Raw genomic sequence first — 24,220 nt, 5'->3', positions numbered from 1 at the left:
CCGTGCATTTGGGACATCTCGGCAATTAATTGTATATCGATGTAGAGTTGCGAGTCTGAGTACAGTTTTCGTGAAGAAGAAATCCGAATTTTCTCTGAATTACGAATTATCGTTGAGAAAATTTATTATTTCCATTTTCCACGTAAGTCTGAGTTTAGCGCAGTTTAAGCGTTTCAACCTCATTGGCGCATTTTAATATTGCTTTTCCTGGCTGCTTGGCAACGCGAGGGCCATAACACTGTCGGAAGAAGTAGAAAGTTCAAAGGAGGCGGTGTAGTACGAGGATGTATGTGCAAAGAAGCACTCAACGTCGGATCTCCACCACCACCACCACCACCACCTCCTCCTCGTCTCTCATCCTTCTCGAGACCTTCATTTCACATATCTCTCGATCTTCCTATTTAAGCCTATCGCTTCTCTTCTTTTTCCATCACTCGCTTCTGTCACTCCGTCGAATATGATAAAGCCGAATTCACAGTCTCCGTTTTCGATCCTTAATATAGTGATGCGAATTCTCTCTTAGGATTATTAGCTTCTCATGGCGACAAGAAATCGAACTCTTCTGTTTAAAAAGCATAGAGATGCCCTGAAGAGCGTCCGTGCTTCTTCGATCTCTTCTTCTTCTTCTTCGGGTGGTCCTGTGATTGAATTAGTCAGCACCTCGCTTCTGCATCCTAATCGGTCTTATACTCCACTCAGTACCGAGGATCCAGGAAGTTCCAGGTACGACTTGCCCTGCTTTTGTCTCTAATATTTAGAAACCCTAATTTCGATTTTTTCTCTAGTCAACGTAACTCTAATTTGGAAATCTTCAGATTGCAACACTGTTATACGCTTTTTTTTTTCTCGAACTTCTCTGCTAATTCTGGTATTGGACCCTCAAATGGTTAATGACGTTTATGTTGGTGGTGGTATTGGTTGGAATATTTACCCTCGGAGTGTCATTTTCGAGAAATTGTTTATTGATTTTTGGGTAGTTTGGTGTTAGGGAACGGTTGCTGTAGTATTACCAGGTGCTTTTGCTTGATGTGGACATCAGAATCCCTGCGAAAAAAAAAACTTAGCTCTGTTGTTTGCTATATAGTCATCCGTGGCAAAGACTTGAACGTTTCATTTTACAAGTTTGCAAGAAGAGATGTTTATGGGAAAATTAAATGGACAAAAGAATCCAACCTTTTCCCCTAATTGTTTTTGCATATACTAATACAGCGCTTTCAAAAGAACATAACTTGTTACGTGTAAGATGTATTGGCTTAATGTCTGAACCCTGTTATTGTGGTGGAGAAATTTCATGTACTTAATCGCTTCAGCCTCCTCACCTTAGTTCCAAAATCAAAGTAAAATTTTGAGATTCTTGGGAATTTAATTCAGGATGAGCTATAGGTGCAGGTTGGCTTTCCATAAACCTGGTATAAACGTGATGGTGCTCTCCAGAACATTTAAGTCATGGTTATTTAATAAGGTTCTGACCTTTGTATCAATTCCTCAAATAGAATATAAAATTTACTTTTGATTGATAAAAAAAATATAAAATTTACTTTTTTGGCCATTTCATTTTCATACATTTGGAAGGATGGAATGCACATGATTTACAACTAATATGATTGATGAGATAAAGAAGACACAAATTTAATGTATCTGGCGGATGTCCTGACTATCACTTGTGTAACCCCTGACAAAAATGAGACGAATTTATTAGGAAGACTTGGATAAGAAACCTTATGCTTGGCATACAGTACCCATTTACAACCAAAAAGGTTCATACGGCACCACCATATTTTGTAGGAATATGGACAATGGAAGAGAAGATGAGTAGATGACCCATGGACTCCTCTTGAGTGTGAGAAATGGTGCATTCATTTTGATAATCTCCCCCTCAAGGTCAGATGGTCAATGGTGAATATTTTGTCTAGGTACACTTTTCACATGAAGAAGCATATCTTAATGGATATGTTGGGAGCCTGGATCCATTAACATGAGAATGGTGTTGCTTCCCTAGATATGAGAGTATGATAGCAAGACTTAACTGTAAAGACTTCACTGGTATTAGATTCCATTACTCTTCTTTCTGCCCAAGATGGGTCAATATTGATCTGCTGAATGCAATTCAGAAGTTCCAGTAACCTGTAAGCCTCCAATCATTGAGATGACAATGAAGTTGAAGTGATAAAATGGCTTCACTGCCAATCACTTATTAGCTTTCCAAAATCAAGGTTGCCTTAGATACTGCCAGATTATACAAGAGAGGGAATGCCATTGTTAGAGGATAACTACACCATTTTTCCTCCAAAAAGAGGACTTAATCTCCTTACCAACCTTATAGGATATATTCCTTGAAAGCTTCCTATCTTCTGTGACCCTTTAGATTCATTAGAGCATTTGTATGACAATTAGAAAGGCCATTACCCAATGTTGGTCCCAACACTTGTATGACAACTATGAACCAGAAATCCCCTTTTTAAAGGTATTTAAAGGTGTATATTTCGAAGAGAGGAGCTACTCGGGTTGGCAAAATCAATTGGAGAACTAGGTATGTAGGAGTCAAGGGAATGGGGAGTCAAAATGAAGGGTCCTTCTCACCAGTCGCAAGATGGAGAGTTGAACTGAAGATTGAAGCCACGATTTTTTTGCTCGAAGAAGGTAAGAGTAAAGCACAAACCACTCTAAAACTCAGAGAGGAAGGGAAAGCAACTGTTTTCTTGATAGTAGAAGCCACACGTTGGCTGAAAGGCTTCTTGGATGGGGTTCTCTTTTTAGTCAAGAAAGAAGGATGTCTTTGGAAAGGTCAAGAAGAAGTTATCAAGTGGAATTAAAGTGCAACCAGAATGGATGGTTCTTTGTGGTGGTGAGATTCTTCGGGCAAAACAAAAAACAGATGGTGTATTCCTGAAGGAAAACAAGGTATGGGGTGAAAGAGGTTCACAGTTCACACAGAGTCTTCAAGGTCTCCTTGTGAACAAAGAATCAGAAGCTAACAAAGAAATAAAAGGTAATTAGGTGGTGCCCCATGTCGTTTTGAATGAGAAAGGTGAATTTGAATTAGAAACAGAAATTGCAATGTGTCAAGATAAGCAAAATGAGGTCGTGGAAGAGGTGCTTTGTCGGGATGAGCAACAAGAGGTTACAATATGTAGTTCGGTTACGCTGCAAAGATTACTATTGGATAGTGATTCAATTGGGGAAGCGTCGGATTATTAAGGTGGCAAAGGAAGTTACAATTGGGTGACCATCTTGAACAAGATCAAATCCAAAATGACAGTGACCGATGGAGTTTTCATTTTCCCTTTTGATTTAAAAAAAACTTTACTGGACACTGGGGATAGGGAGATTGATTTCTATATGGTGGAGATTGACTCAGACATAGTTCTGATTGAAGATTGGTTCCCATCTTGTAATAGGAAGGATTTAGGTGATGGAGCTTTTGAAATCACCCTTCATGGTTTACCAATTAATCTCTGAAAATTGTCTTTCCTTGAAAAGATTGCCAGATCCTTGGGTGCGGTTCTACTAGAAACAGATGTGCAGAACCTTCGAGTGGTGAAGTTATCGATTGCAGGGGTGAGACCTGAGCTCGTTCCAAGAATGATCGAAGTTGCTGCTCATGGTGCTTGGTTTCAGGTGTGGATTATAACAGGACCTGAAGCATTGTTGTGGAGCATATGATGAGAGGTTGAAGACGATGCCAACCTGGCAAGTGCTGGTATGCATGGCATTGGCATTGATAGAGTGGCTGGTGAGAAGGCCTTGTTATGTGAAGGATTGGGGGGGGGAGGCGAACAGTCAGGTGATGGGGGGAAGAAAAGAACAAGGGTCGCAGGGGAGAATTAACGTCAAACAAACCTGATGGTTTAAGGTTGGAGGTGGGGCATTTCTCTTATGTGGAAATTGCAAGGATTGGAGCCACGTCAAACCCGATTAAGGGTTTGGATCGAATGAAGGAGATTAAGGGACTGGACTGCGGACAAGATGGGTGTTAACTCGGAGCTAGGTGGGAGGGGCCAAGTGAGTATTAGCAACTCGCTGAAAAATTCGAATGAGTTGGCTAATAAGGCACTTTCATATGAGGTTCGTTTGGAGTCCAAAAACAAATAGACTAAGGATGATAAGTTGGGCCTATCATCATCCCAAATCATGGCCATCGGTGTACCGAAGCTAGGTAACTGCGAGAAGAACAACATGCAATGGGTTACAAGAGCAGAAGCTTCACAAGGACGCTCCGACCAGTTGGTAGTGGATCGCTCCAACCCTCGTTACTCAAGATGTAGGGTGGAGGATGCTGACGACGTTGACAATGGCTGGGAGAAATTCGCACAGTCGGAGGATGAGGGTGACCCAGAAACTGAGATTCTATCTCTGGAAGACAGTGGAGGGGAGAGGAGCAACACGAGATTGTTGATGGTTCTCTAAATACTAATATTCTTTTCATTGGGGAAATTAACAGTCCCAAGAAGACCTCAGCTTTGGATCCAGCGGTAGTGAGTGGAGATGGTTTCAGCTTTGGATCCATTTGTTGATGCAGGGTGCTTGTAAGGGAACAATTGAGGATTACCAAAGACTAAATAGGGGGGATCGAGATGGGGATAGATGACAGAGTCTTGGAAGTATTCAGAGTAACAACTCTAGTTGGAAACCTTCCAGTGGGAACCCAAGCTAGGGTGGATGGTGTGGTTGAAATTCCGGAACTTGGAAAGTCAGACCATTTCTCTTGTGAAGCTGTTTCCTCCCCTCACAAGGTGCCAGGTGTTGGTGTCACTTCCATTGTTAATACTAACTATTTTTCTGTGACTGCTTTTGATGTTCCAGGTTCCAGTTCAGCCCATGTTCCGCTAGCCGTAATGGGGAAGTGGAAGGTAGAGTTGGTGAGAGATGAGGTAGAGGAAGTGAGGGGTAGGAAAATTTGGGAAATGATTAAGACTTTTTTTGAGGACTTAAAGAGGAAAGAATTGGAGAATGTGTGAGTACTATGAGGAGGGTGAGAGTGGAAGAAAGGATGAGATCTTTAGTTTGAATTCTGGGGGAGAACTTGAGGAGATGGAAAGGAAAAAGAAAGGATATGGGTTGGGTGAGTCGGTGGCCGATTTTGTAGAAGAGTTGGGGTGTACAATACTAGAACCAATAGATATGAACGTTTACTTAAGAAAGATTAAGGAAGGTGTCAAAGCAAAGAAAAGGAAGCTGAGTGAAGCGGAAAGGTTGAAAAGAGATATTGAAGGGGACAAGGAATTCAGTGGGAGAAAAGGGAGAGCTAGAGGTTTTAAGTAGGACCAGGAAGAAGGGTTTGTTTGGTGGTTGAAGGAATGAAAAATTGTAAGCTGGAATGTTAGAGGTTTAAGGAGGGCAAGGAAAAGATCCATCATAAGAGAGGTCCTTAAGAAGGAGAAGCTTGATATCGTTTTAATTCAGGAATCAAAGCTGGTGGATTTTGATAAGAGATGGGCCAGGAGTGTTTGGAGAGCTCAAGGGATTAAGTGGGCAATGTCCTCTTCATGGGGAGCCTTAGGCGGTATTGTGACATTCATAGTTTTCAAGGCGTCAAGGTGAGGCTAGGCGACAAGGGGGCGCCTTGTCACCTAGTCGCCTAGGCGATGAATTTTTTCAAGTAAAAATATGTATCCTAGGGTAGTTCCCTAGGTTCCATAATCATATTTCCTTAATAATTATCCATAATTTTCATGAGAAAAGTATAAACTTCATGTTAAGGTATAGAAAATCAACACATTCCAACATATTCATGAGAAAAGAAGAAGAAAGAAAAGAAGTTTCAAAAAATATAAGGGCTTAACCCTTATTTCTGTTATAGGAAAAGAAAAAAAGAAAAGGTGGAAGAAGAAAATTGGTATATAGTATAGACACACAAAATTAGTAAAGAAAAGGAAGTAAATGTGTTGGTTAGACAACATTTTAAGTTCTTTCTTATTTATTGGTTCAGGTTTTGAAGTCTTTCAGGGTTCAATACAGCATTTAGCAATGTTTGTGTTGATTAAACCCTAACAAATAATAAGATAATAAAAAGAAATTAATATATAAACACACAAAATGAATATTTTAGTTTAAAAATGTCTATTTTATAATTATAACCTCAAAAAATTAAGAATATAAAAGTTTTGTCTAACACACTATAGAAAACTGCTTGGCAATTAGGCGAGGCGAGCCTCCAACGGCACCTTGTTGCCTAGGCGTCGCCTTGACAACTATGGTGACATTATGGAATGGTGACTCCTTAATTGGAATTGAAGAGCTGGTGGGTAAATTCACAGTTTTTATCAAATTTAGGCAAGTATTAGATGGTTTTGAATGGGTTTTGACAAATGTGCATGGACCTAATGGGTATCGAGAAAGAAGTAAGCTGTGGGAAGAATTGTGGGATGGACCTTAGTGCCTGGGAGGGGACTTTAATGTAATAAGATTTTTGGAAGAGACCAATAATCTGAGAAGGAGAATTAATTTGAGTATGAGGAGGTTCAATTCTTTCATTGACGCTTTTGGGCTTAAGGAACTTCCTCTTGCTTATAGCAATTTCACTTGGTCTAACATGCAGGCTGATCCAATCTGTTCCAAGCTAGATAGGTTCTTGTTCACAGTTGATTGGGAGAATCACTAGAGTGGTCTTGTTTCTATATCTTTTTTTTTTTTTTTTTTTTTTATCAGTCTTGTTTCTATATCTTTGCCAAGAGTGACATTGGACCATTGGCCAATTTCTTTATCGGAGGAGGACTTAGGGGGTAGAACTCCAGCTCCCTTTAGGCTTGAAAATATGTGGCTTTGCTCCAGTGGCTTTATTGACAAGATCAAGGTGTGGTGGGAGGAAAGCAATCCAAAGGTGAAGTGGGAAGGGATTAAGTTTCATTGGAAGCTGAAGGAGCTGAAAGGTAAAATCAAAGAGTGGAACATTCACGAATTTGGAAGATTAGAAGAGAGAAAAAGCAACACATAATAGACAAAATTGAGAGATGATAGGAATGAGAGATTGATGCTGAGGAAGGAATTGGAGGATATTTTATTCAAAAAGGAAATTAGTTGGAGGCAAAAATCAAGGAACAAGTGGCTGAAAGAGGGATAGAAATACTAGTTGTTTTCATGCCTTGGCAAATGGAAGGAGAAGAAAGAATTTTGTGTCAAAATTGGTGATTGATGGGGTTATTATCATTCAACAAAATGAGAGCCTAGGCTTTTGTGGGCCATTTTAAATCCATATTTAGAAAGCCTTTGGAGGATATAATTTGGATTGGCCTAAGTTGGAGGAGTCAAAGGGGTGGTTGGAAAGAAGATTTGATATGGATGAAATTAAGGAATCTTCTCTATGGATAGAGCTAAGGCCCCTCGTCCAGATGGTTTACTATGGCATTTTACCAAGATTGTTGGGAATTTTTAAAACATGACATTACAAAGATGTTTGATGAATTCTTTGAGAGGGGAGGTGATAAATTCAAGCCTCAATTCTATTATCATTGCTCTGGTTCCTAAGAAAGAGGAGGCCTTGCACCCCAAGGACTTTAGGCCAATCAACTTGGTAAATAGCCTGTACAAGATCATTGCTAAAGTGCTTTCTTGAAGGATTAAGGTAGTGCTACCTTCCATAATTTCACAGTCTCAAGGAGCCTTTGTTAAGGATAGACAAATAATTGCTCAAATTCTAATTGCCAATAAAAGTGTGGAGGAAATGAAGATGGTTGGGAAGAAAGGTTTGTTTGTAAGTTGGATCTAGAAAAGGCATATGATTTAGTTGATTGGGGCTTCTTGTTGGAGGTAATGAAAGGTTTTGGCTTTGGCAATGGATGGTGCAAATGGATATTGGGATGTGTTAGGACTTGTCATTATTCAATATTGGTCAATGGAACAATGGTGGATCATTTCCCAACCATCAGAGGGATTTGGCAAGGGGACCCACTCTCCCCGTTTCTCTTTACTTTGGTTGTAGATGTCTTTGGGAGACTCGTAGAAAGGGCTGATTCTAGAAGACTAATGAGGGGTTGGTGGGTGGGAAGAGATGAGGTTCCTATTACTCACCTACAATTTGCTGATGACACCATCCTTTTTTGCGAAAAGGATGACATTAGATGGGTGAGAAATTTGAAGATGGTTGTGTTACTATATGAAAGATTGTCCAACATGAAAATTAACTTTGAGAAGAGCTGCATTGTGGGATTGAATATGGAGGATGGGGAGATTACTGGATTTGTAGGAGTCCTCGGTTGTTTTGTTGGTTAATGGCCTATGCCTTATTTGGGGTTACCATCGGGGGATAATCCTAGGAGTGGCAACCTTTGGAACCCTGTAATTGACCGCTTCACTTAGAGATTGACCTCGTGGAAGAGCAATTATTTGTCCCATGATGGTAGAATCACTTTGATTGAATCCACACTTGCCAATTTGCCAATGTTTTTTCTGTTCGTTTTTAGGATTTCAGATGGGGTTTATAGGAGGCTAGAGAAGATGATGAAGGATTTTTTATGGGAGCCTGGGGAGGAGAAGAAGGATCATAGAGTGAGTTGGGAAGTGGTGTGTAGAAGCAAGAAGTATGGAGGATTAGGTCTCAGAAGTATACAAGAGAGGAATACGACATTGTTAGGAAAATGGTTGTGGAGATTCCCTCGTGATAGAGACAAGTTATGGGCAAAGGTGATCATTATACATGGGCTTGCGGCTAACGGATGGAACTCTGGCACTTCAGTTATGGCTAGAAGAGCTTCTCCTTGGAAGTCCATTTGTGATTTCCTCCCTTCTTTCCTTTGTCATTATTAGATATAGCCCTGGATCTGGAACTTTGATAAAGCTTTGGGATCATGTTTGGGTGGGCAATTTACTTTTAAAGTCATTTCCCCTCACTTTATGCCTTATCAAATCGTAGGGAGGAACCCCTTTCTTCTTTTGTGGTCCCTTCTACTTCTAGTTATGGTGTTGTTTGGGACTTGGGATTTAGAAGGGGTGTACGTGAGTATGAAATTACAAGTTTTATTGGCTTGCTTCAAAACCTTGAAGGGGTATGCTTGGATGTTTCAAGAAAGAATAAGAGGATATGGACTTTGTCCCCTTCCAGCTCTTTCTCTTGTGCCTCTTTTTTCCTTCCCTTATACAACCAAGAGATAGTGAAGGTTTGTTCTTTCTAGTGAAGGAGGATTGGAGCAAACCCATTCTGCATGGGGTGGGTTGTTTTTGCTGGGAAGTTTATTTAGAGAGAATTGATACTTGTGAATTAATGCAAAGGAAAAGACCTAATTGGTGTTCTCTTTGTAAGGTTAATGGTGAGCATTGCTTTCACTTGCTAATCTCTTGCCTTCTTTCTTCTTCAATTTGGGAATGGTCCCTTTCTTTGTTTCGGTGCAGGTGGAACCCTCCATCAAATGTACATAGTTTGTTCGCCTCTACTTTCTTCAGTTGGCCAAAGAGGAGGGGTAGAAGATTATTGAAATGCACGAGAGCAGCGGTTTGTTGGACAATTTGGAAAGAAAGGAATCCTAGAGTCTTTCTTGACAAAGTAAGAAGCAGAGACACTATTGTTGAAGCCATTCTTATTAGAATTGTCCATTGGGTGAAGACATTGGATCTCTTCAAGAATATTGTTGCGGATGATTTATTAGAAAATGGAGGGAGGTGGTTGGTTCTTCTCCTCTTAGGGTCCCCCCCATCCTGAGGTTTTGTCAAGCTTAATTTTGACGGTAGCAATGAAGGTAATCTGGGTCCATTCGGAATTGGAGATGCCTTTAGAGATGAGGAAGGAAAGATCATTACTATTTATTCTGGACCGATTGGAATTGGTGGTTCTTTGAGAGCGGAGATTATGGTGGTGGTGGAAGGTGTCCAAAGGGCTAGAGAGCAGAATATTAGGAAGCTTATCATTGAGGGTGATTTGAAGCTTGTGGTTGAGTGGCTCCAAGGTGAAGAGGAGGAAGGATGGTGGTTCTATATTTTTGAAAAATGAAATGTTTTGAGATTGCTTATCATTGGGTGAAGTCACTCTTGCTAAACAAGGGGTGGGAAGGGATAGTTTGTTTTGGGCTGTTTAGTAATAGTTTCTTTCTTTGGGGAGGGCTAAGAGAGTTTATCTCTCCCCTTGTTGTTCTTGTACCCATTTTTCCCCTTCTCAATTAATGAAAATGGTTCTGTTATTGATAAAAAAAAGGCAACTATGAATCAGAAAATTGTAGAGATATTGGGTTGGATGGGCCTTGGTCATTCTTTTTTATTAGGGAAAAGTCCCGATTAGTACCCTGTACTTTGGGCCTAGTGCCACTTTGGTCCTGAACCTTAAAACGTAGAGGTGTAAATCAGGCTGTGCTGCTCGCGACCCGGCACAACCCGGCACGAACTTGGTCCGTGGGCCGTGCTAGGTCTGACACGATCATGTGGGCCATGCTGGGCTTGGGGTTTTAGGTCTACAGGCCGGCACATCATGGCACGACTGAGTGGGCTGTGCCGCCCGTGGCCCGTGGGTCGGCACGACCCAGCCCGCAGCCCGGCCCAGTCCGGCCCTCAACACGGCCCAACACGAACCATATATATTATTTATATATATTATATAAATTATAATTATATAATAATATATAGTATATAATATATTAATAAAATAAATAATTTTTTTAATTTTATTATACTAATTTATTTAATTATTGTATATATAAGCAATTGTATACACAAAATTCATATAAAATTAAAATTTTAAGTTTTTTGTCAATTTTTTTTAAATAAATGGCTTTGGCCTGATGCACGGCCCGACTTGGTCCAAGATTCGGCCCACGGCACGACACGGGCACGGCATGGACCTGGGCCGTGGGCCGTGTCGGGCCAACCCCCAAATTGCACAGGCCGCCCATGGGCCCGGTATGACCCACTTTACACCTCTATTAAAACGTGACAATTTAGTACCCGAACTTTCAAAACATGTCAATTTAGTACCTACCGTTAACCAGTCCGTTTTCCAGCCATTAAGTGGCACTTGAAAAGACACAAATGCCCTTTGAGTGTCATCGGTTTTTCTTTATCAACCATCCAAACGCTGATAAAAAATGAACAGTCCCAAATCCTTGCCTCTTCAATTCAGGAAAGTTGGGGTCACTAGAATGCCCACTGAGACGTCAACTTTCTTGAATAGAAGAGGCAAAGATTTGGGACTGTTCAGTTTTTGTCAATGTTTGGATGGTTGGTAAATAGAATTAGATGACATTCCAAGGGCATTTGTGTCTTTTCAAATGCCACTTAATGGCTGGTTAACAGGTTGATTAATGGCAGGTATTGGATTGACAAGTTTTGAAAGTTCAGGTACTGAATTGTCGCATTTTAAAGTTCGGGGACCAAAGTGGCAAACTTCTATGAACTATGAAGTAATGTATATCTCTTTAGTAAACATACAACATTCAGACTAACTTTGTCACAGACAAGCTATGGGGGAAGTTTGATGGTTAGCAAGGGAGGTTGGGGTCAGCTTTAGATGAGCTAGAAGATCTGCAAATGGTTTGGTTAAAAGGGAGCAATTGAGGATGGGGCCAGCTCTATGGAGCTGGTAATTGTATCTATTAAATTATCCTCTTTTAATATAATAAAATGTTTTGTTACTAATCTAAAAAATGTTACTATATTGGGTCTTCATCTCTTTGTTTGGAGTGCTTGGCATACTGTAAATACCTGATTTCTTTTTTCTTGTTTTAACCCAAGTTACCTTTTTGATAAAAAAATTCAGACCAACTTTACTGAGAGATACATATTAATTTTATGTAGGTATATATAAATCTTATTGGGTCAGGTTGTGTTGGGGTGAATCCATATTCAATCCAATTATAAATAGATTGAATTCATATCTCCTTTAATTGGTTCGGATTTGAATTCGGATTGTATGAATGAATACCATTTTAGCCCTCCCTATTTAGATCCAAGAATGTTGTGTTCATAATACAGGATGCAGATGAGATGGTAGGAACATAAGGGCTAAACATGTTCCAACACCACAGCCCACTTCTGGCAGTAAGCTTTAGACTACGGAAAGAGGGGTCCTCTTTCTTGCCTTTATCTTGCTTAGAAGGATTTAATTAAATGCTTACCATGCACAAAAGATTCAATAAGTGCACAATATATGGGGCTGAAGGATCTTTTAATTCATAATTCATAATTTTTTCATATCTCTATTCATTTTTATGAATGTTTTTTGTCAGTATTCATCATGCTACAACCCTAAAAACCAAGTTTTCTTTACTTACTGCAGTAGGGATGCACTTACAATTGGTCTACCTCCAGCTTGGGTGGATGTTTCTGAAGAAATAACTGCAAATATGCAATGTGCAAGGACAAAAATGGCCGAGTTATTCAAGGCCCATGCAAAAGCTTTAATGCCATCCTTTGGAGATGGAAAAGAAGATCAACAAATGATTGAAGTTCTTACACAAGAGATAACAGATTTATTGAAGCGGTCTGAGAAGAGATTGCTTAAACTTTCTGCAAGTGGTCCTTCTGAGGATTCAAATGTTAGAAAAAATGTACAGGTATACTATTAGAGTGATGGTCATTGCATTTTGTGCTGGGAATTTTTGATCTAGCACTTTCATGTTTTTCTGTGATTACTGTAATGGATTGTTCCTTTTATTGGGATCATTACTTGGTCAGAAATTTGCTAATAAATGGAAAACATGTTACCATTCTGATAAAAAAATGGAAAACATATCAAGAAGGAATTGTTCCTTGAAGAGTTTTTTAGTACCTTTTCCATGATGTTGTCCTTTTTTTTAATTATTTACTCTATGTTTTTTAATTATATACTCTGTTTGTTTAACTTAACTAACATTTGTGATTTCTCCTGGGTAAATAAATTAAATTCATTAAAGAAAGAAATAGCATCCTTTTGGAGTTAACTTGTTTTTTATCTGGTTTTCTCTGGTGGATAGTGATCACAAGTTAATGTTTTTCCTACAGCGTTTTCTTGCAACTGACCTCCAGAACCTCTCAGTGGAGCTTCGGAAGAAACAATCAGCTTATTTGAAACACCTTCGGCAGCAAAAAGAGGTGAGGTTGGGTCTCTTATTTTATATTAAGAAATAATTTTCTTTTTGACAGGCAAACAGGTCAGTGGTTAGTTTGGAGCTATAGACAGGTTAACCCAAGTCTGTGGTACTAACCCATATGTACTTTTTGTCTTTTTGAACTCTGAAATCTGGGTTGTGCAAATGGATTGGTTTGAATGAGCTTTTTCTTTAATCAGATCTAGGTTTTGGTCCTGGCATCTGTAGGTTATGGGGTCCATCATGCTTCAACTATACAACTCTGAATATAGAAGTTCTCAAGTAAAGAAGGAAAATGAAAACTTATTGATCGAAAAAAAAACAAAAAAAGGAAAATGAAAACATTTCAGGTTAGAGGACTGATATTCTGCATTATGTTCTTAAAATATATAGTCCTGCTATGATACAAAAAAGTATGGTATCTAACAGTTCGGTAACCAATCAACTAGTATCAACCAGTGTTCATCCAAATTCATATGGGGTTCTGATTGGTTAAAACTTCTTTTGGTACCTATTAATTATGAACTACTAATTAGGCATTTGCTGAAATATATATCACACAGTTCGCCTCATGGTTTTCTTCAGAATTCCACTTCATTCTCTTTGCGCTTGACTAGCTTGCTTTTGTTTATGAAAAGCATGGATGGGCTTTATCACATGTCTTAATTTTACCAGCAACCAGACATTTGCTGTTTATTTGAGATGTTGCACACTTTCTGGATTTTCTGTGTCTATGAGATTTTATGAACTATTAATAATTAATAATTATTATTTACCTTTCTGGTGTAGGGTCAAAATGGGGTTGATTTGGAGATGAATTTGAATGATAAGTCTAAAGTAGAGGATGATGACTTTATTGATATGGTACTCTCTTTCTCTTTGTAATTCTCTAGTAATACCCGTAGTTCACAAGATTTTAGCCTATAACAATAGCAGTGTGAATAAGAATTCTTTGTGTGAGAAAGGTTAGTTATTCAAAGATCTAAGTGGATGCTTTTTCTATTCAGGGTTTTAATGATTACCAAATGGCCAAGCTAAAAAAGAGAGAGGCATTCACACTGGAAAGGGAGAGAGAGATCAGACAGGTAGAAGGAAACACTGCACTAGCTCTGGCCTGGTTGGTCTGTGAAATTTTGTGCTATTCTTTTAGTTAACTAAAGTTTATTCACAGGTTGTGGAATCAGTGAATGAGCTTGCTCAAATTATGAAGGATCTCTCAGTCCTTGTGATAGACCAGGTTAGATGCTCCGTCTCTCTTTATCAAGTCAATAAACTTTCCCATGGGGTGGCTAATCCAAATTATTTCTCTAAGCAGGGTACCATTGTTGACCGGATAGACTATAACATTCAGAATGTTGCAGCTACAGTTGAAGAGGGGTATAAACAACTTCAGAAGGTGCTTATTTGTTGTCAATCAGTCTAGTTATTATGTATTTACTGCTGGTTACAGCATTACAACAGTGCTATGTGCCCTGTATTTGCAGGCAGAGAGAACACAGAGAAAAGGAGGAATGGTGATGTGTGCCACGGTGCTTGTAATTATGTGCTTCATCATGCTTGTCCTCTTGATTCTCAAGGAGATATTTTTGTGATCAGTGGATATGCTACTCTTGAATCGAATATTTTTCTTGGCATCATCGCCTGCAACTTTACACAGATGCATAAATGTTGCGAGACTTGATATGTTGGAGTGCGAGAGAGTTGTGAAGGAGATGACAGCCGTGGGAACAATGTGTGAAGCGTGCATTTTATATGCCCCATTAGTTAGGTTGTTAATTAAATCAAGGGATGGGCTTTTTCGATTTAAATTTCCTAGGGTTTTGGAGATTTACTTACCCAGCTCTCATATGCCAGGAAGATGAGATTCTTTATGTTTGTATTAATTCTTTCATGCCAATTCTTTTAATAAAACGAGTGCACCCCACATCGAAACCCAGTGTATGGAGTATCGACCAAGGAACAGCAGTATATATAGATATATTTTGTGAAATGCGTCTCTTTGTAGCCGTATGTCCCTCTTTCCTTTTAATTCTGTCATTCAAGGTTCTATGGCAATGGGATAGTTGAAATTTTGCGTTCTTGCTAAGTTGCTGGTCCATACCATACCTAATACGTGATACCTAGAAAATTTTAATGCCAAAAATGTGTCCCACCAAGCAACTCTGGTCATTGGCAATCCAGTGCATAGCCCCCAATTTCAATCCTATTGGTATTAAGTGCCAGTGGCACTAGAATCCTTTTCGTTTTGAAAGTGGTTGAGAATTCAACGGTCATTCAGTGTGAAGAACGAACGGAAGAAAATAAAACATAAGAACAAATTCTACAACGGTCCTACAGATGCATAATCATTTGTGGAAATAATTTAGGATGATAGAATAGTTATAAATAATCAGAACCCAATAGCACTTCCGATTTACCTCGTGTCAGTGTCTCATTGGTTGTATGCTTCTTTACAGCTACACTTGCTTCTCCTCTTTCATTTTTTCATCTCCGCCCCAAGTATGGTTAGACGATACTGATACTTGGTTTTAGAAATTTGATATACCAATTGACATAATAATAATCAAATCCTTTGACACGTGGCTTTCGTAGTTCAGTTGGTTAGAGCACCCGTTTAGTAAGCGCGAGGTCTTGAGTTCGACTCTCAACGAAAGCAAAAGTTTTTAAATCTTTTACAATGACGCGCCCGGCCGCCGGGGTAGTGCCATAGAATTCATTACTCCGTTTAATTAAAGAGAACCATGAACGGACACAAGAAACTCCTAGGAAAATAGGAAAAATACGCAGTTCTATGAATTTTAATGATGGTAAAGCTTCTACCAAATTCATTACTCCATTTAATTAAAGAGAAACTTCTGCGTTTCAAAATATCTTTTGGGACACATGCATCATCATTATTATTAATGGCTCGAAATGGATTATATAGAACATTTCCATCGACTCAATTTCACTATTATCCAAAAATCTGGTTCGATGAATTAAAAAAAAAGTATGGTGAGTAAATGGGTTGGTTTTACTTGAAATTGAATGAAATCCATCTTGAATTGGGGTTGGACCGATTCTATCCAGCCTTGATGGTTCCAATGTCTAGGGGTTTATTTTACTTGAACCAATCCGTCGAACCAGCCTTGATGGAACCAACGTAAAATACTCATTGTTACAAAGGTCACGATTCACTTGACCATTAAGTGATTTGGTCATTAGTTTTCATTTTAATATTTGAATGTGTATAATAAGTAATGTAAAAGTTAATATTTATAAAATTTAAATTATAATGATAAATTTTAAACTATATATTAATATATTATGATAATCTACATATTAAATTACTCAATTTAATAAACATGATAATATAAGTTTTAAACTATATATTATAGTTATTGAAAATCAAGTTTTTAAAAAACATATTTCATTTTTTTTAAGGGAGAGAATAAAGAACAGATTCCACTGGTAAACCCTGAAATCGACCCTCAGAACCTACCTTCCCAGGGGAGATTCTGGTTCCAGAAACCTGAAACTAACCCCTACAAAGTAGGTTCCAAGTTCTGCCATGGAACCAAACTGAACCACCCATATTCACCCCTAGTTTGTAGGATGAAAATGTTACTTGTACATCATAGGATAGGACATTAAAATGGCTGGTGCACTTTCTTGATATCTGAACAATCGGAAATTGAACTTCAGATCTTCCGAAGAGGTTCTAACTTACGGTAGACTGCCATGTGAACTTCTGAAGAGATTCTGATTTAAGCAGACAGTCCAGTTTCATCCATCTATATTATCGTTTAGTCATAATTCACATTGGCAGCCTCACAAATCCGCCTCAATTGGGTTCCGAAAGTCGATAATGTACAGGATGTGTGACATTGGAATGGAACAAACTGTGTACAACGACCCGTTTAACTGGAGCAAATAATTTCAAATTATTGTCAAATCGGTCAATGTGGTGGTTATCTGGCCTTTATTATCTGGCACAGTAAGCGGTTCCCAAGTCAGGAGTACAAAAAACCCCTAAACAAAAACCGTGTCACAGTCAATGACTTGGTCCTGGCACTGTCAAACACAAACATACAGACGTATATAACATACCGTCAGGCGTCAGTGACCAGGTATTTGAACACAAACTTCCTGTCTTGGTAGGTCCCAAGCCCCAGGAATTCAAGCAACAACACAAAGCAAGATCGTATTTTTTCTCTATAAGTTAATGACTTTTGAAAGAATGGAAGTTACAAATAACAATAAATACTCAGAGGAGCGACCAAAAGGGGTACATATTCCTCCCCGTGTAGAGGAGGAGCAAACACATGAGAATGGATTATGCTAGCTAACATTCTTCTTTTTCTTCGAGTTTATCAAGTCAGAAGGCTTGAAACATCTTTCAAGAAGGCTGGGTACTGGCATCTTCAGGTCAAAAGTCATCTTCTGTAGTATTTGCGATAATGTGTTGACATCAGACATGGCTCTATGAGCTGAACCCACTAATGGGATACCATAGTACTCACGAAGTGATTGCTGCGATGTTGAATCAAGTTTTGATCCTGTTAACAAGATCAAAATAACAAACTTAATAAGCATTTAGTAAGAATCCTTATTTCAGGTCTACATCTCCAATCCTAGGTGGAACCGACTAAACTTTCAGTGTATATCCCACATGTAATCCTGAATCTCATTGAATTATGAGCGAGAGAGAGAGAGAGAGAGAGAGAGAGAGAGGCTAACCATCTGGCTTCATCAACTGACGAGCAAGAGGAAGTGTATCTAGAAATACCCAATCTGGAGGGATCTCTATGGAGCAGCGGCTAAATTCCTTGATCAGAAAAGGTACATCAAAACAGCGTGCATTGTGTGCAGCCCAGACAACGAGACCCCCAGGTTTTTGGCGGCTTCTGACATATTGCCTTAAGATTGGAATCAAATCCCGCATCCTACACAAGTTCTCGCATGTAAGGCTAGCAGTATGGATCATCCGCACATGCACTACATTTTACCAGATAAAACTAGCATAATAATTCCATTCAGTGATGCTACGATGCTTATGATGTAAAATTAAACTTAGATAAGAGAGAAAATGTCCCCTTTTCAGAATGATATCTTGTGAAGATATTGGCTTTGCTAACTGCTAAGTTGGTAAAGTCAGAGTAGGTTCATAATGCAGAGACCTGGATCCAAAACCTGACCTCACCACTAACAATTAAGCGCTAACCTGTTTACCATAACACCCTCCACCAGAAAAATAAACAAATAAGATGTATTTACACCTTTTTGATTGATAACTTGAAGCTTTTATTGATTAAGATGATTAAAAAAACGTGTACAACCACAAGCAGTCATCTAAAGATCTGACTAGCGTATTTGCACACATTCTTTTTCACAGTAAATGGATCTGCATCCATTACAAATACACTGCATTTGTTCCACTAAAACAAATTATCACTGGTATTCAATTATACAGGCCTTGAGATTAGCAATCAGAGAAACATGTCCCAAAAGTGAGTGGTGGAAATGTGAATAGCTCCAATTGGTAAAAAATGAGGAAAAGTAGACTAAGATGGTTTGGGAACGTATGGAGAAGACCATCTAGACCAAATACCACCAGTAAGTGGTCTATTACAAGCTCAAGGGGCTAGAAAAGCTAGGGTCAGGCCAAAAAGGACATTGTCTGAAGTAGTTGGAAATGATTTAAGGCCCCACAATTTAACAATGGATATGGTACTGATGGAACAGGATTCATTTAACTAATTCTATATAATTTGGACAAGGTTTAGATGATGAAGATTCAATTGTGTAAGAATATCAATGGACCTCTAGGTTATTCAGATCCATTATGTTGGAGAAATTTTCTTGCAAATAACACCTTTAACATCACAAATATCTTTTCAAATACTCAATGGACTGCATTTTTTGCAGAAGATAGCAAATTATTTAACCTATAAAATACTGAAAGCCTTGTTGACTTGGTACAAGAAAGATTTAGCAAAATTTGTAGTAAGACTGATTTTATCTCCAGATTACCTCCATTAATTATTCCATGGCTCAACCAAATTGCTAAGAAAAAGGCTTTGCCACTGTGGTGGACACCATTCTAGCCAGTGCACCCAAATGAATTTTGAAGGATTCCAGAGGGAGCTATGTATAAATTCTAATGTAGTATAAAACCAAATAGAGTAAAATAGATAATTCCTAATGGGTCCATAGTCCATATCCAGTTGAGAAACCACAGGCATTACTCAAAGAAAAGAAAAATCATATCATTGCGCACTTGAATTTTCATTTCATTACAAGAAGTAAGATCCAAAAGGGAAGATCTGCCAATATGACCATAAGCTCCCCATTATTTTGTTACCTAATATGGTCTGAAAATTTATTATGTCCAAAAGAATTTTGTACGATCAGATAGCAATGACATTCTATCAGTATCAGATAACCGGTTACCACATGATATATCTTAGATTGGACCCACCAAAGTTTGGTAGGGTTCCTTCAATTAAGGTTATTTACAACAAATGATTGCTAGAATTTATTAGATTATCTGAAAAGACTTCTTATTTTCCTTTGAAATCCACAAAATAAGATGCTTGAAAAGTGTAATGAATCTATTTGAATGGAAATGCAGCTACTTTCTTTAGGCTTTCTCTCATGGGGGTGGAGTATGGTTCTCTATTTTTTTTTGGATAAATTATGGTTCTCTAATTATTATTTGATAGATGAGAGAGGATGAGAATAGCTGCTTCAACAATGCATCAAAGTGGTATAATTTATCATAAAAAAGTATCAAAGTGCTATATCTTTGGGAGCTTGAATGAACATCATGTTCAGATGGGTCCAAAGTTCAGCTTATTCACTGGAAGATAATGTGGCAATGTGGCTAGGGTAGGGGTGGAGAGATATAACCTGTATTGGGGTTCACTCCTCCCCGAGTGGCTCCTTTTGTATTTTAATTTTTGAGATAGTGCATGCTTTTCTGCCTTCTATTTTTAATTTGCCTTATTAGTGCAAAGATGTTGAGGTGGTATCAGGTGATTGTGGCCTGGTCTCTCATGTAAAAAGCTGTCAATTGTATATTTATTTCTTTCTTCTCCTAATAAAGTTTAATTTCCAACAAGAGAAGGGTTGCGTGACCTGTTTCAAGCTGTAAGTCCAACCAGTTTAACAATAGATAATAGGTTTGATAACAACACTAACAAAAATTTGCAGGGAATAGCCAATAAAATACTAGGCTTGCTACATAAATAGATTATGTGTCTATCCTACAAATTACAACAACAACATGATTATTACTTGATATACTTGGTAATCAGTCAATGACAGAAGCATGAAAATGCAGTATTATGAAATACTATACCTTGGAACATCAGGTCTGTTAACCATACTTGTTGTGATGCCATGGACATGGGAATTGAGGATAACACGTTCTGGGTTGACTACAGTTTGGAATGTACTGTTCTCACCTCCCAGGAGATCCTGAATTGCAATCTCAATGATTCGTTCATTCTCTCTGCTCAATCCAGTGGTTTCAATATCAAAAACAAAAAATGTGACAAGTTGCTCTAGTACTTTGCTATCCACAATCTTCTCTTGAATGTCACAGTATTGAACTCTTTCAAATTCTATCAGCTTTGGCTTATTTATTTTTAACTTAGTTGTTGCAGTAACTTTTCTGTCCAACACTTTGTGCCTGATTTCATATGGTTTACTGCTCTGGGTGTTTTCACTTCCTACTTTTATATGTCGTTGCTTCCATCTTCCCCTATATTGTTCCTTTGCAGAAGGTTCACGGGTGCTAGATCCATGCACATAAAAACAACTGTTTTCAAGTGTGTAAGTTTGGTACTTCTCTGACCAAAAACGGGCCAAGATCCTTGGTTGAAGGAAAGGACTTCCCTTCAATAAAGATGAGACTCTGTACATAGGGTGTTGTAAAACTGAAAAACACATATGACCTGCTTTCATCTGGACTCAAATTTAAACAGAGTAAGCTTGCAACCAATGACACGTCCTAACTCACACAAGCACTTTATCTTGACCTGAAGAAGCAGATAGAAACCATTTTGGTCAGGTACATTACAAGGAAATATATATTATGTGCATGTATAGCACAGACAACAAATTTAGCTCCACCTCAAGAGAAAACAAACTTCACAATGAATTCAGAAAAGAAACCTGAACTTCTGCATTAACTGTTCAAATGGGAATATCCATTAGGTTATCGTAACCATGACTTAAGAACTCATAAGTTGGCGATAAAGCTGGTTATGAACCTTCAGAATAGAATATCTGCCAGATGTGTACAGGCACCTGCCTACTCATTTTATAGGAGCAACTAAGGTTTAGCATCCTTTGCCATTAGGTGGCAAACTAATCAATGGGTACTTATGCATCATATCTGATGTGAGAGCAAAGTATCCCATTGTTGAATCCATGGGCTATATAATTACATTTTGAATCTTATCCAAAATTGAAACATACCAAGTTTGTGGCCTCAATTTTATATGTGAAAGCATGTTATTATGGTACAGATAGAAACCTTAGTCAATTTATTCTAATGAGTTCAAGATCACACTACCTGGGCAGGATCTAAGAGGTATATTTTTTATGGAGAGAGATAGTATTATATTGAATGGAAACAAATAAGAGATACACCCAAGGATTGAGCTGTCACTATAGTGAGAGGCTGTATGAAGGACTCAAGGTCAATTACTGTAGAGAAGATGGGCCGAATGGCCCATAGGCTGTTTATCCTTTCTTACTGTTTATGTTCCTTTCTGTAATGGGCCTTATTCTGGGCCCATCCTTTCTATGTTATGTTCTTTGTAATTTCTTGCCCAACTAAGGGCCTCCTTGTAATTATTCAAATTTAACTTAATAAAATAGTATTAGGGTGTTAGAGAGAGAGTAAGGTTCGAAACTCTCATACTCTAAACCCTTATTGCCACCATCTCCTTCTTCACCTTCTACTCCATAGAAGAAGTATTTTCTGCTGTTCTTTTCGATTTCTTTTGATTTCTGCACCTATTCTAAACAGTCCCACTCTCAAGGACTGTTTTTCTTCTTGGTATCAGAGCAGGCCTGAACTTGGCTTGGGCTCTCATGTGGGTGTAGTCCAGCCGACTACATGAGAGTGTTCTAGGGCTGGAAGCTTCAGCTTGTGTCGCCTGATTCTTGGAGGTCATTGGAGGGTGCCCAAGACTCAAATCTCATGGAGAGTGGTTTGGTGACCAGGAAGAATCAGAGAAAAAGAACAGTTCGGTTTCTGATTTGGAGCTTAAGTCAGAGATTGTAAGTTGTGCTCAGCTATTTCTGGGTTATTTTTTTGTTTTTGGACTGTTGAAGTGTCCGAAGTTTCCTTGAAAACTATACAGCTATTTGGTTGTTTTTAATCTGGTTTAACCCAGAGATTCTGGGTTGTTTTCATTCATTTTCTGGACTGTCAAACTGCCGAAACATCTTTGGATTCAGTGCTGCGAGTTGTTGCTTCTATTTGGTTGTTTTTTGGGCCCTGTACGGACTGTTCCTGAGGTGTGTCTCACCTTTGACAGTGGGGTCTTCTCTGCTGTCCACACTGTATTTGTAAAAAGGCCTCTTCATCAATACGGACTGGTCTTTGCTCTTTTTGGGGTACTTTTTGGTGAGTACCTAGAATTTCTGATTAGAAAAGGAGCTTCGACTGGGTGCACAGTGCTTGGAGGTTTTCTGATTACTTCTTGAAGGCTGAACCAAGCTGTTTAGTGTCTCGTGTAGACAACAAGGTGCTGCTTCAGACTTGGTTCTCATAGCTACCGGGTGTGGTTTGGCTTTGTGTATTGCTGTTTTGAGGCTGGTTTAACACAGTCCTTACTCCATCCTCATTCAGTACACTTGTAGAAGTCGGCTGAAATCCTATTTGAAGTGTTTACATGATGGACTCCTCAGAGATTGAAAACAAGAATGTTGCTGAATTTGGACAAGTTCAGGGGACTCCAGTTGATTCTTTATTGATTGTGACCACAGTCAAACTGGATGGAACTTGTAGAGAACATTGATGTGGGCCCCACAGCTGTGGTCCTACTCTGTTCATAGGGTAGAATGTATCTAGTCACAGCTGTGGTTATTTTGCTATTCTATTATTTCTAGTTTCAGTTTTATATTGTTTGTTATTTGTTAGCAGTTATGATGTAAACACCAAGGGCAGATATGTCCTTTCATGTAACTAGCATAACCTATATATATTAACTTAAAGTGGCGGTGGCAGAATATTGACATTCTGTTCTTCTCCTCAAAATCTGTGTTCTATTGCTCTTCCATCACTCTTTTTTCTACATCTTCTTCACTTTCTCGTCTCATCGAACCTGAAATCTCTTAGTGATCAAGACTGAATAGCAGTCTTGAAAACCTACATGGTATCAGAGCCAAGTTAGGGTTTTTCATGTGAGTCTAATACCAGCCGACCACATGAGAATCTCCTAGGACTGAAAGCTAAAAAGGAGGAGTTCGCAGACTGATTCTTGGAGATCGCTAGAGGTGCTAGCAGCTGTTGGAATTGCAGAGTGTTGGCGGTCAGGAAGGATCAGAGAAGACTAGGGTTCAGGTAACCCTAGAAGGCAGCGAACTATTTTTTCCTTGTAAGTTGTTTACCTTTTAAGAGAAGTTCTTTTAGAGAAGATAGGTTGGACCTATCTAGAGGGGAAGGCCGAACCATTCTAGCTCTTTCTCTCTTCGATTTCCTAGGGTTTTACAGCAAACCCTGGACCGAACTGTGTTTCTCTCTACTCTAGGGTTTGAAAGTGATCTGCGGCAAGCCCTAGTGTTTGACTGAACCCTGTGATCTACCTAGAGCTACTCTTAAGTTGATTGGTAGGTCCGATCAGATTCTAGGGTTTCTTATTAACCCTACTGCAAGCTCATCTATATAGTTTGGACTGTGCAACTGAATTGCTTCCTTTCAGGACTGATTAAAACCCTAACTTTCCCTAGCATATCATTTTTATTTTAAAGCTATTCTCAGAGTTCTAAGGGGGTTAGAGATCTACGGACAGCTACTGCTGTGTTGACTAGTTGGTTTCAGATCAGAATTACCTCGGTTTTGTGCACATACACTGAGAATACAGATCAGGCCTATACTGTTTTGATTGTGATTGGTGATTCAAGTGCTGTTTTGAGACTTGACAGAAATGGAGTCTAAAATTCAGGCAGAAGGCAGTCTTGGGAACATCAGTTATGGTGGCATTTCTGAGATGGGTGGTCAGATTACGACCGTAAAG

General features: G+C 38.8%; 2 protein-coding genes and 1 non-coding gene across 4 annotated transcripts in view; 2 read left to right on the top strand and 1 right to left on the bottom strand.

Moving 5' to 3' along the window:
• Positions 1 to 225: 225 nt before the first annotated feature.
• LOC104588981 (syntaxin-43-like) lies at positions 226 to 14,973 on the top strand. The gene is made up of 8 exons (XM_010247130.3): positions 226 to 723; positions 12,194 to 12,470; positions 12,898 to 12,987; positions 13,773 to 13,847; positions 13,991 to 14,068; positions 14,155 to 14,220; positions 14,299 to 14,379; positions 14,468 to 14,973. Exons 1-8 carry the CDS (start codon positions 539 to 541, stop codon positions 14,573 to 14,575), a joined length of 960 nt encoding a protein of 319 aa, XP_010245432.1. The 5' UTR covers positions 226 to 538; the 3' UTR covers positions 14,576 to 14,973.
• A 592-nt stretch (positions 14,974 to 15,565) lies between these two features.
• On the top strand, positions 15,566 to 15,639 carry TRNAT-AGU (transfer RNA threonine (anticodon AGU)). The gene has a single exon. It is a non-coding gene; the product is annotated as a tRNA-Thr (tRNA).
• A 1,250-nt stretch (positions 15,640 to 16,889) lies between these two features.
• LOC104588980 (exonuclease DPD1, chloroplastic/mitochondrial-like) overlaps positions 16,890 to 24,220 on the bottom strand; it is a 29,308-nt gene continuing 21,977 nt past the window's right edge. For both annotated transcript variants that reach the window (XM_088904550.1, XM_088904549.1), the window contains exons 2-4: positions 20,326 to 21,007; positions 17,703 to 17,908; positions 16,890 to 17,521 (exon numbers count right to left, since the gene is read on the bottom strand). In XM_088904550.1, the coding sequence (XP_088760676.1) occupies positions 17,304 to 17,521; positions 17,703 to 17,908; positions 20,326 to 20,933 (1,032 nt within the window). In that variant the 5' untranslated portion in view covers positions 20,934 to 21,007 and the 3' untranslated portion in view covers positions 16,890 to 17,303. The remainder of the gene's footprint in view (positions 17,522 to 17,702; positions 17,909 to 20,325; positions 21,008 to 24,220) is intronic.

Source organism: Nelumbo nucifera, chromosome 4 (genome assembly GCF_055504915.1).
Source record: "Nelumbo nucifera cultivar China Antique chromosome 4, China Antique-T2T, whole genome shotgun sequence".
Classification (NCBI taxonomy): domain Eukaryota; kingdom Viridiplantae; phylum Streptophyta; class Magnoliopsida; order Proteales; family Nelumbonaceae; genus Nelumbo; species Nelumbo nucifera.
The sequence above is the reverse complement of the archived record's forward strand: the minus strand, read 5'-3'. Positions and strand labels throughout refer to the sequence as shown.

Coding starts and splice junctions, on each gene's coding strand:
- LOC104588981 (XM_010247130.3), top strand. CDS start 539: ATGGCGACAAGAAATCGAACTCTTCTGTTTAAAAAGCATAGAGATGCC. Junction 724..12,193: donor GAGGATCCAGGAAGTTCCAG/GTACGACTTGCC, acceptor TACTTACTGCAG/TAGGGATGCACTTACAATTG. Junction 12,471..12,897: donor ATGTTAGAAAAAATGTACAG/GTATACTATTAG, acceptor TTTTTCCTACAG/CGTTTTCTTGCAACTGACCT.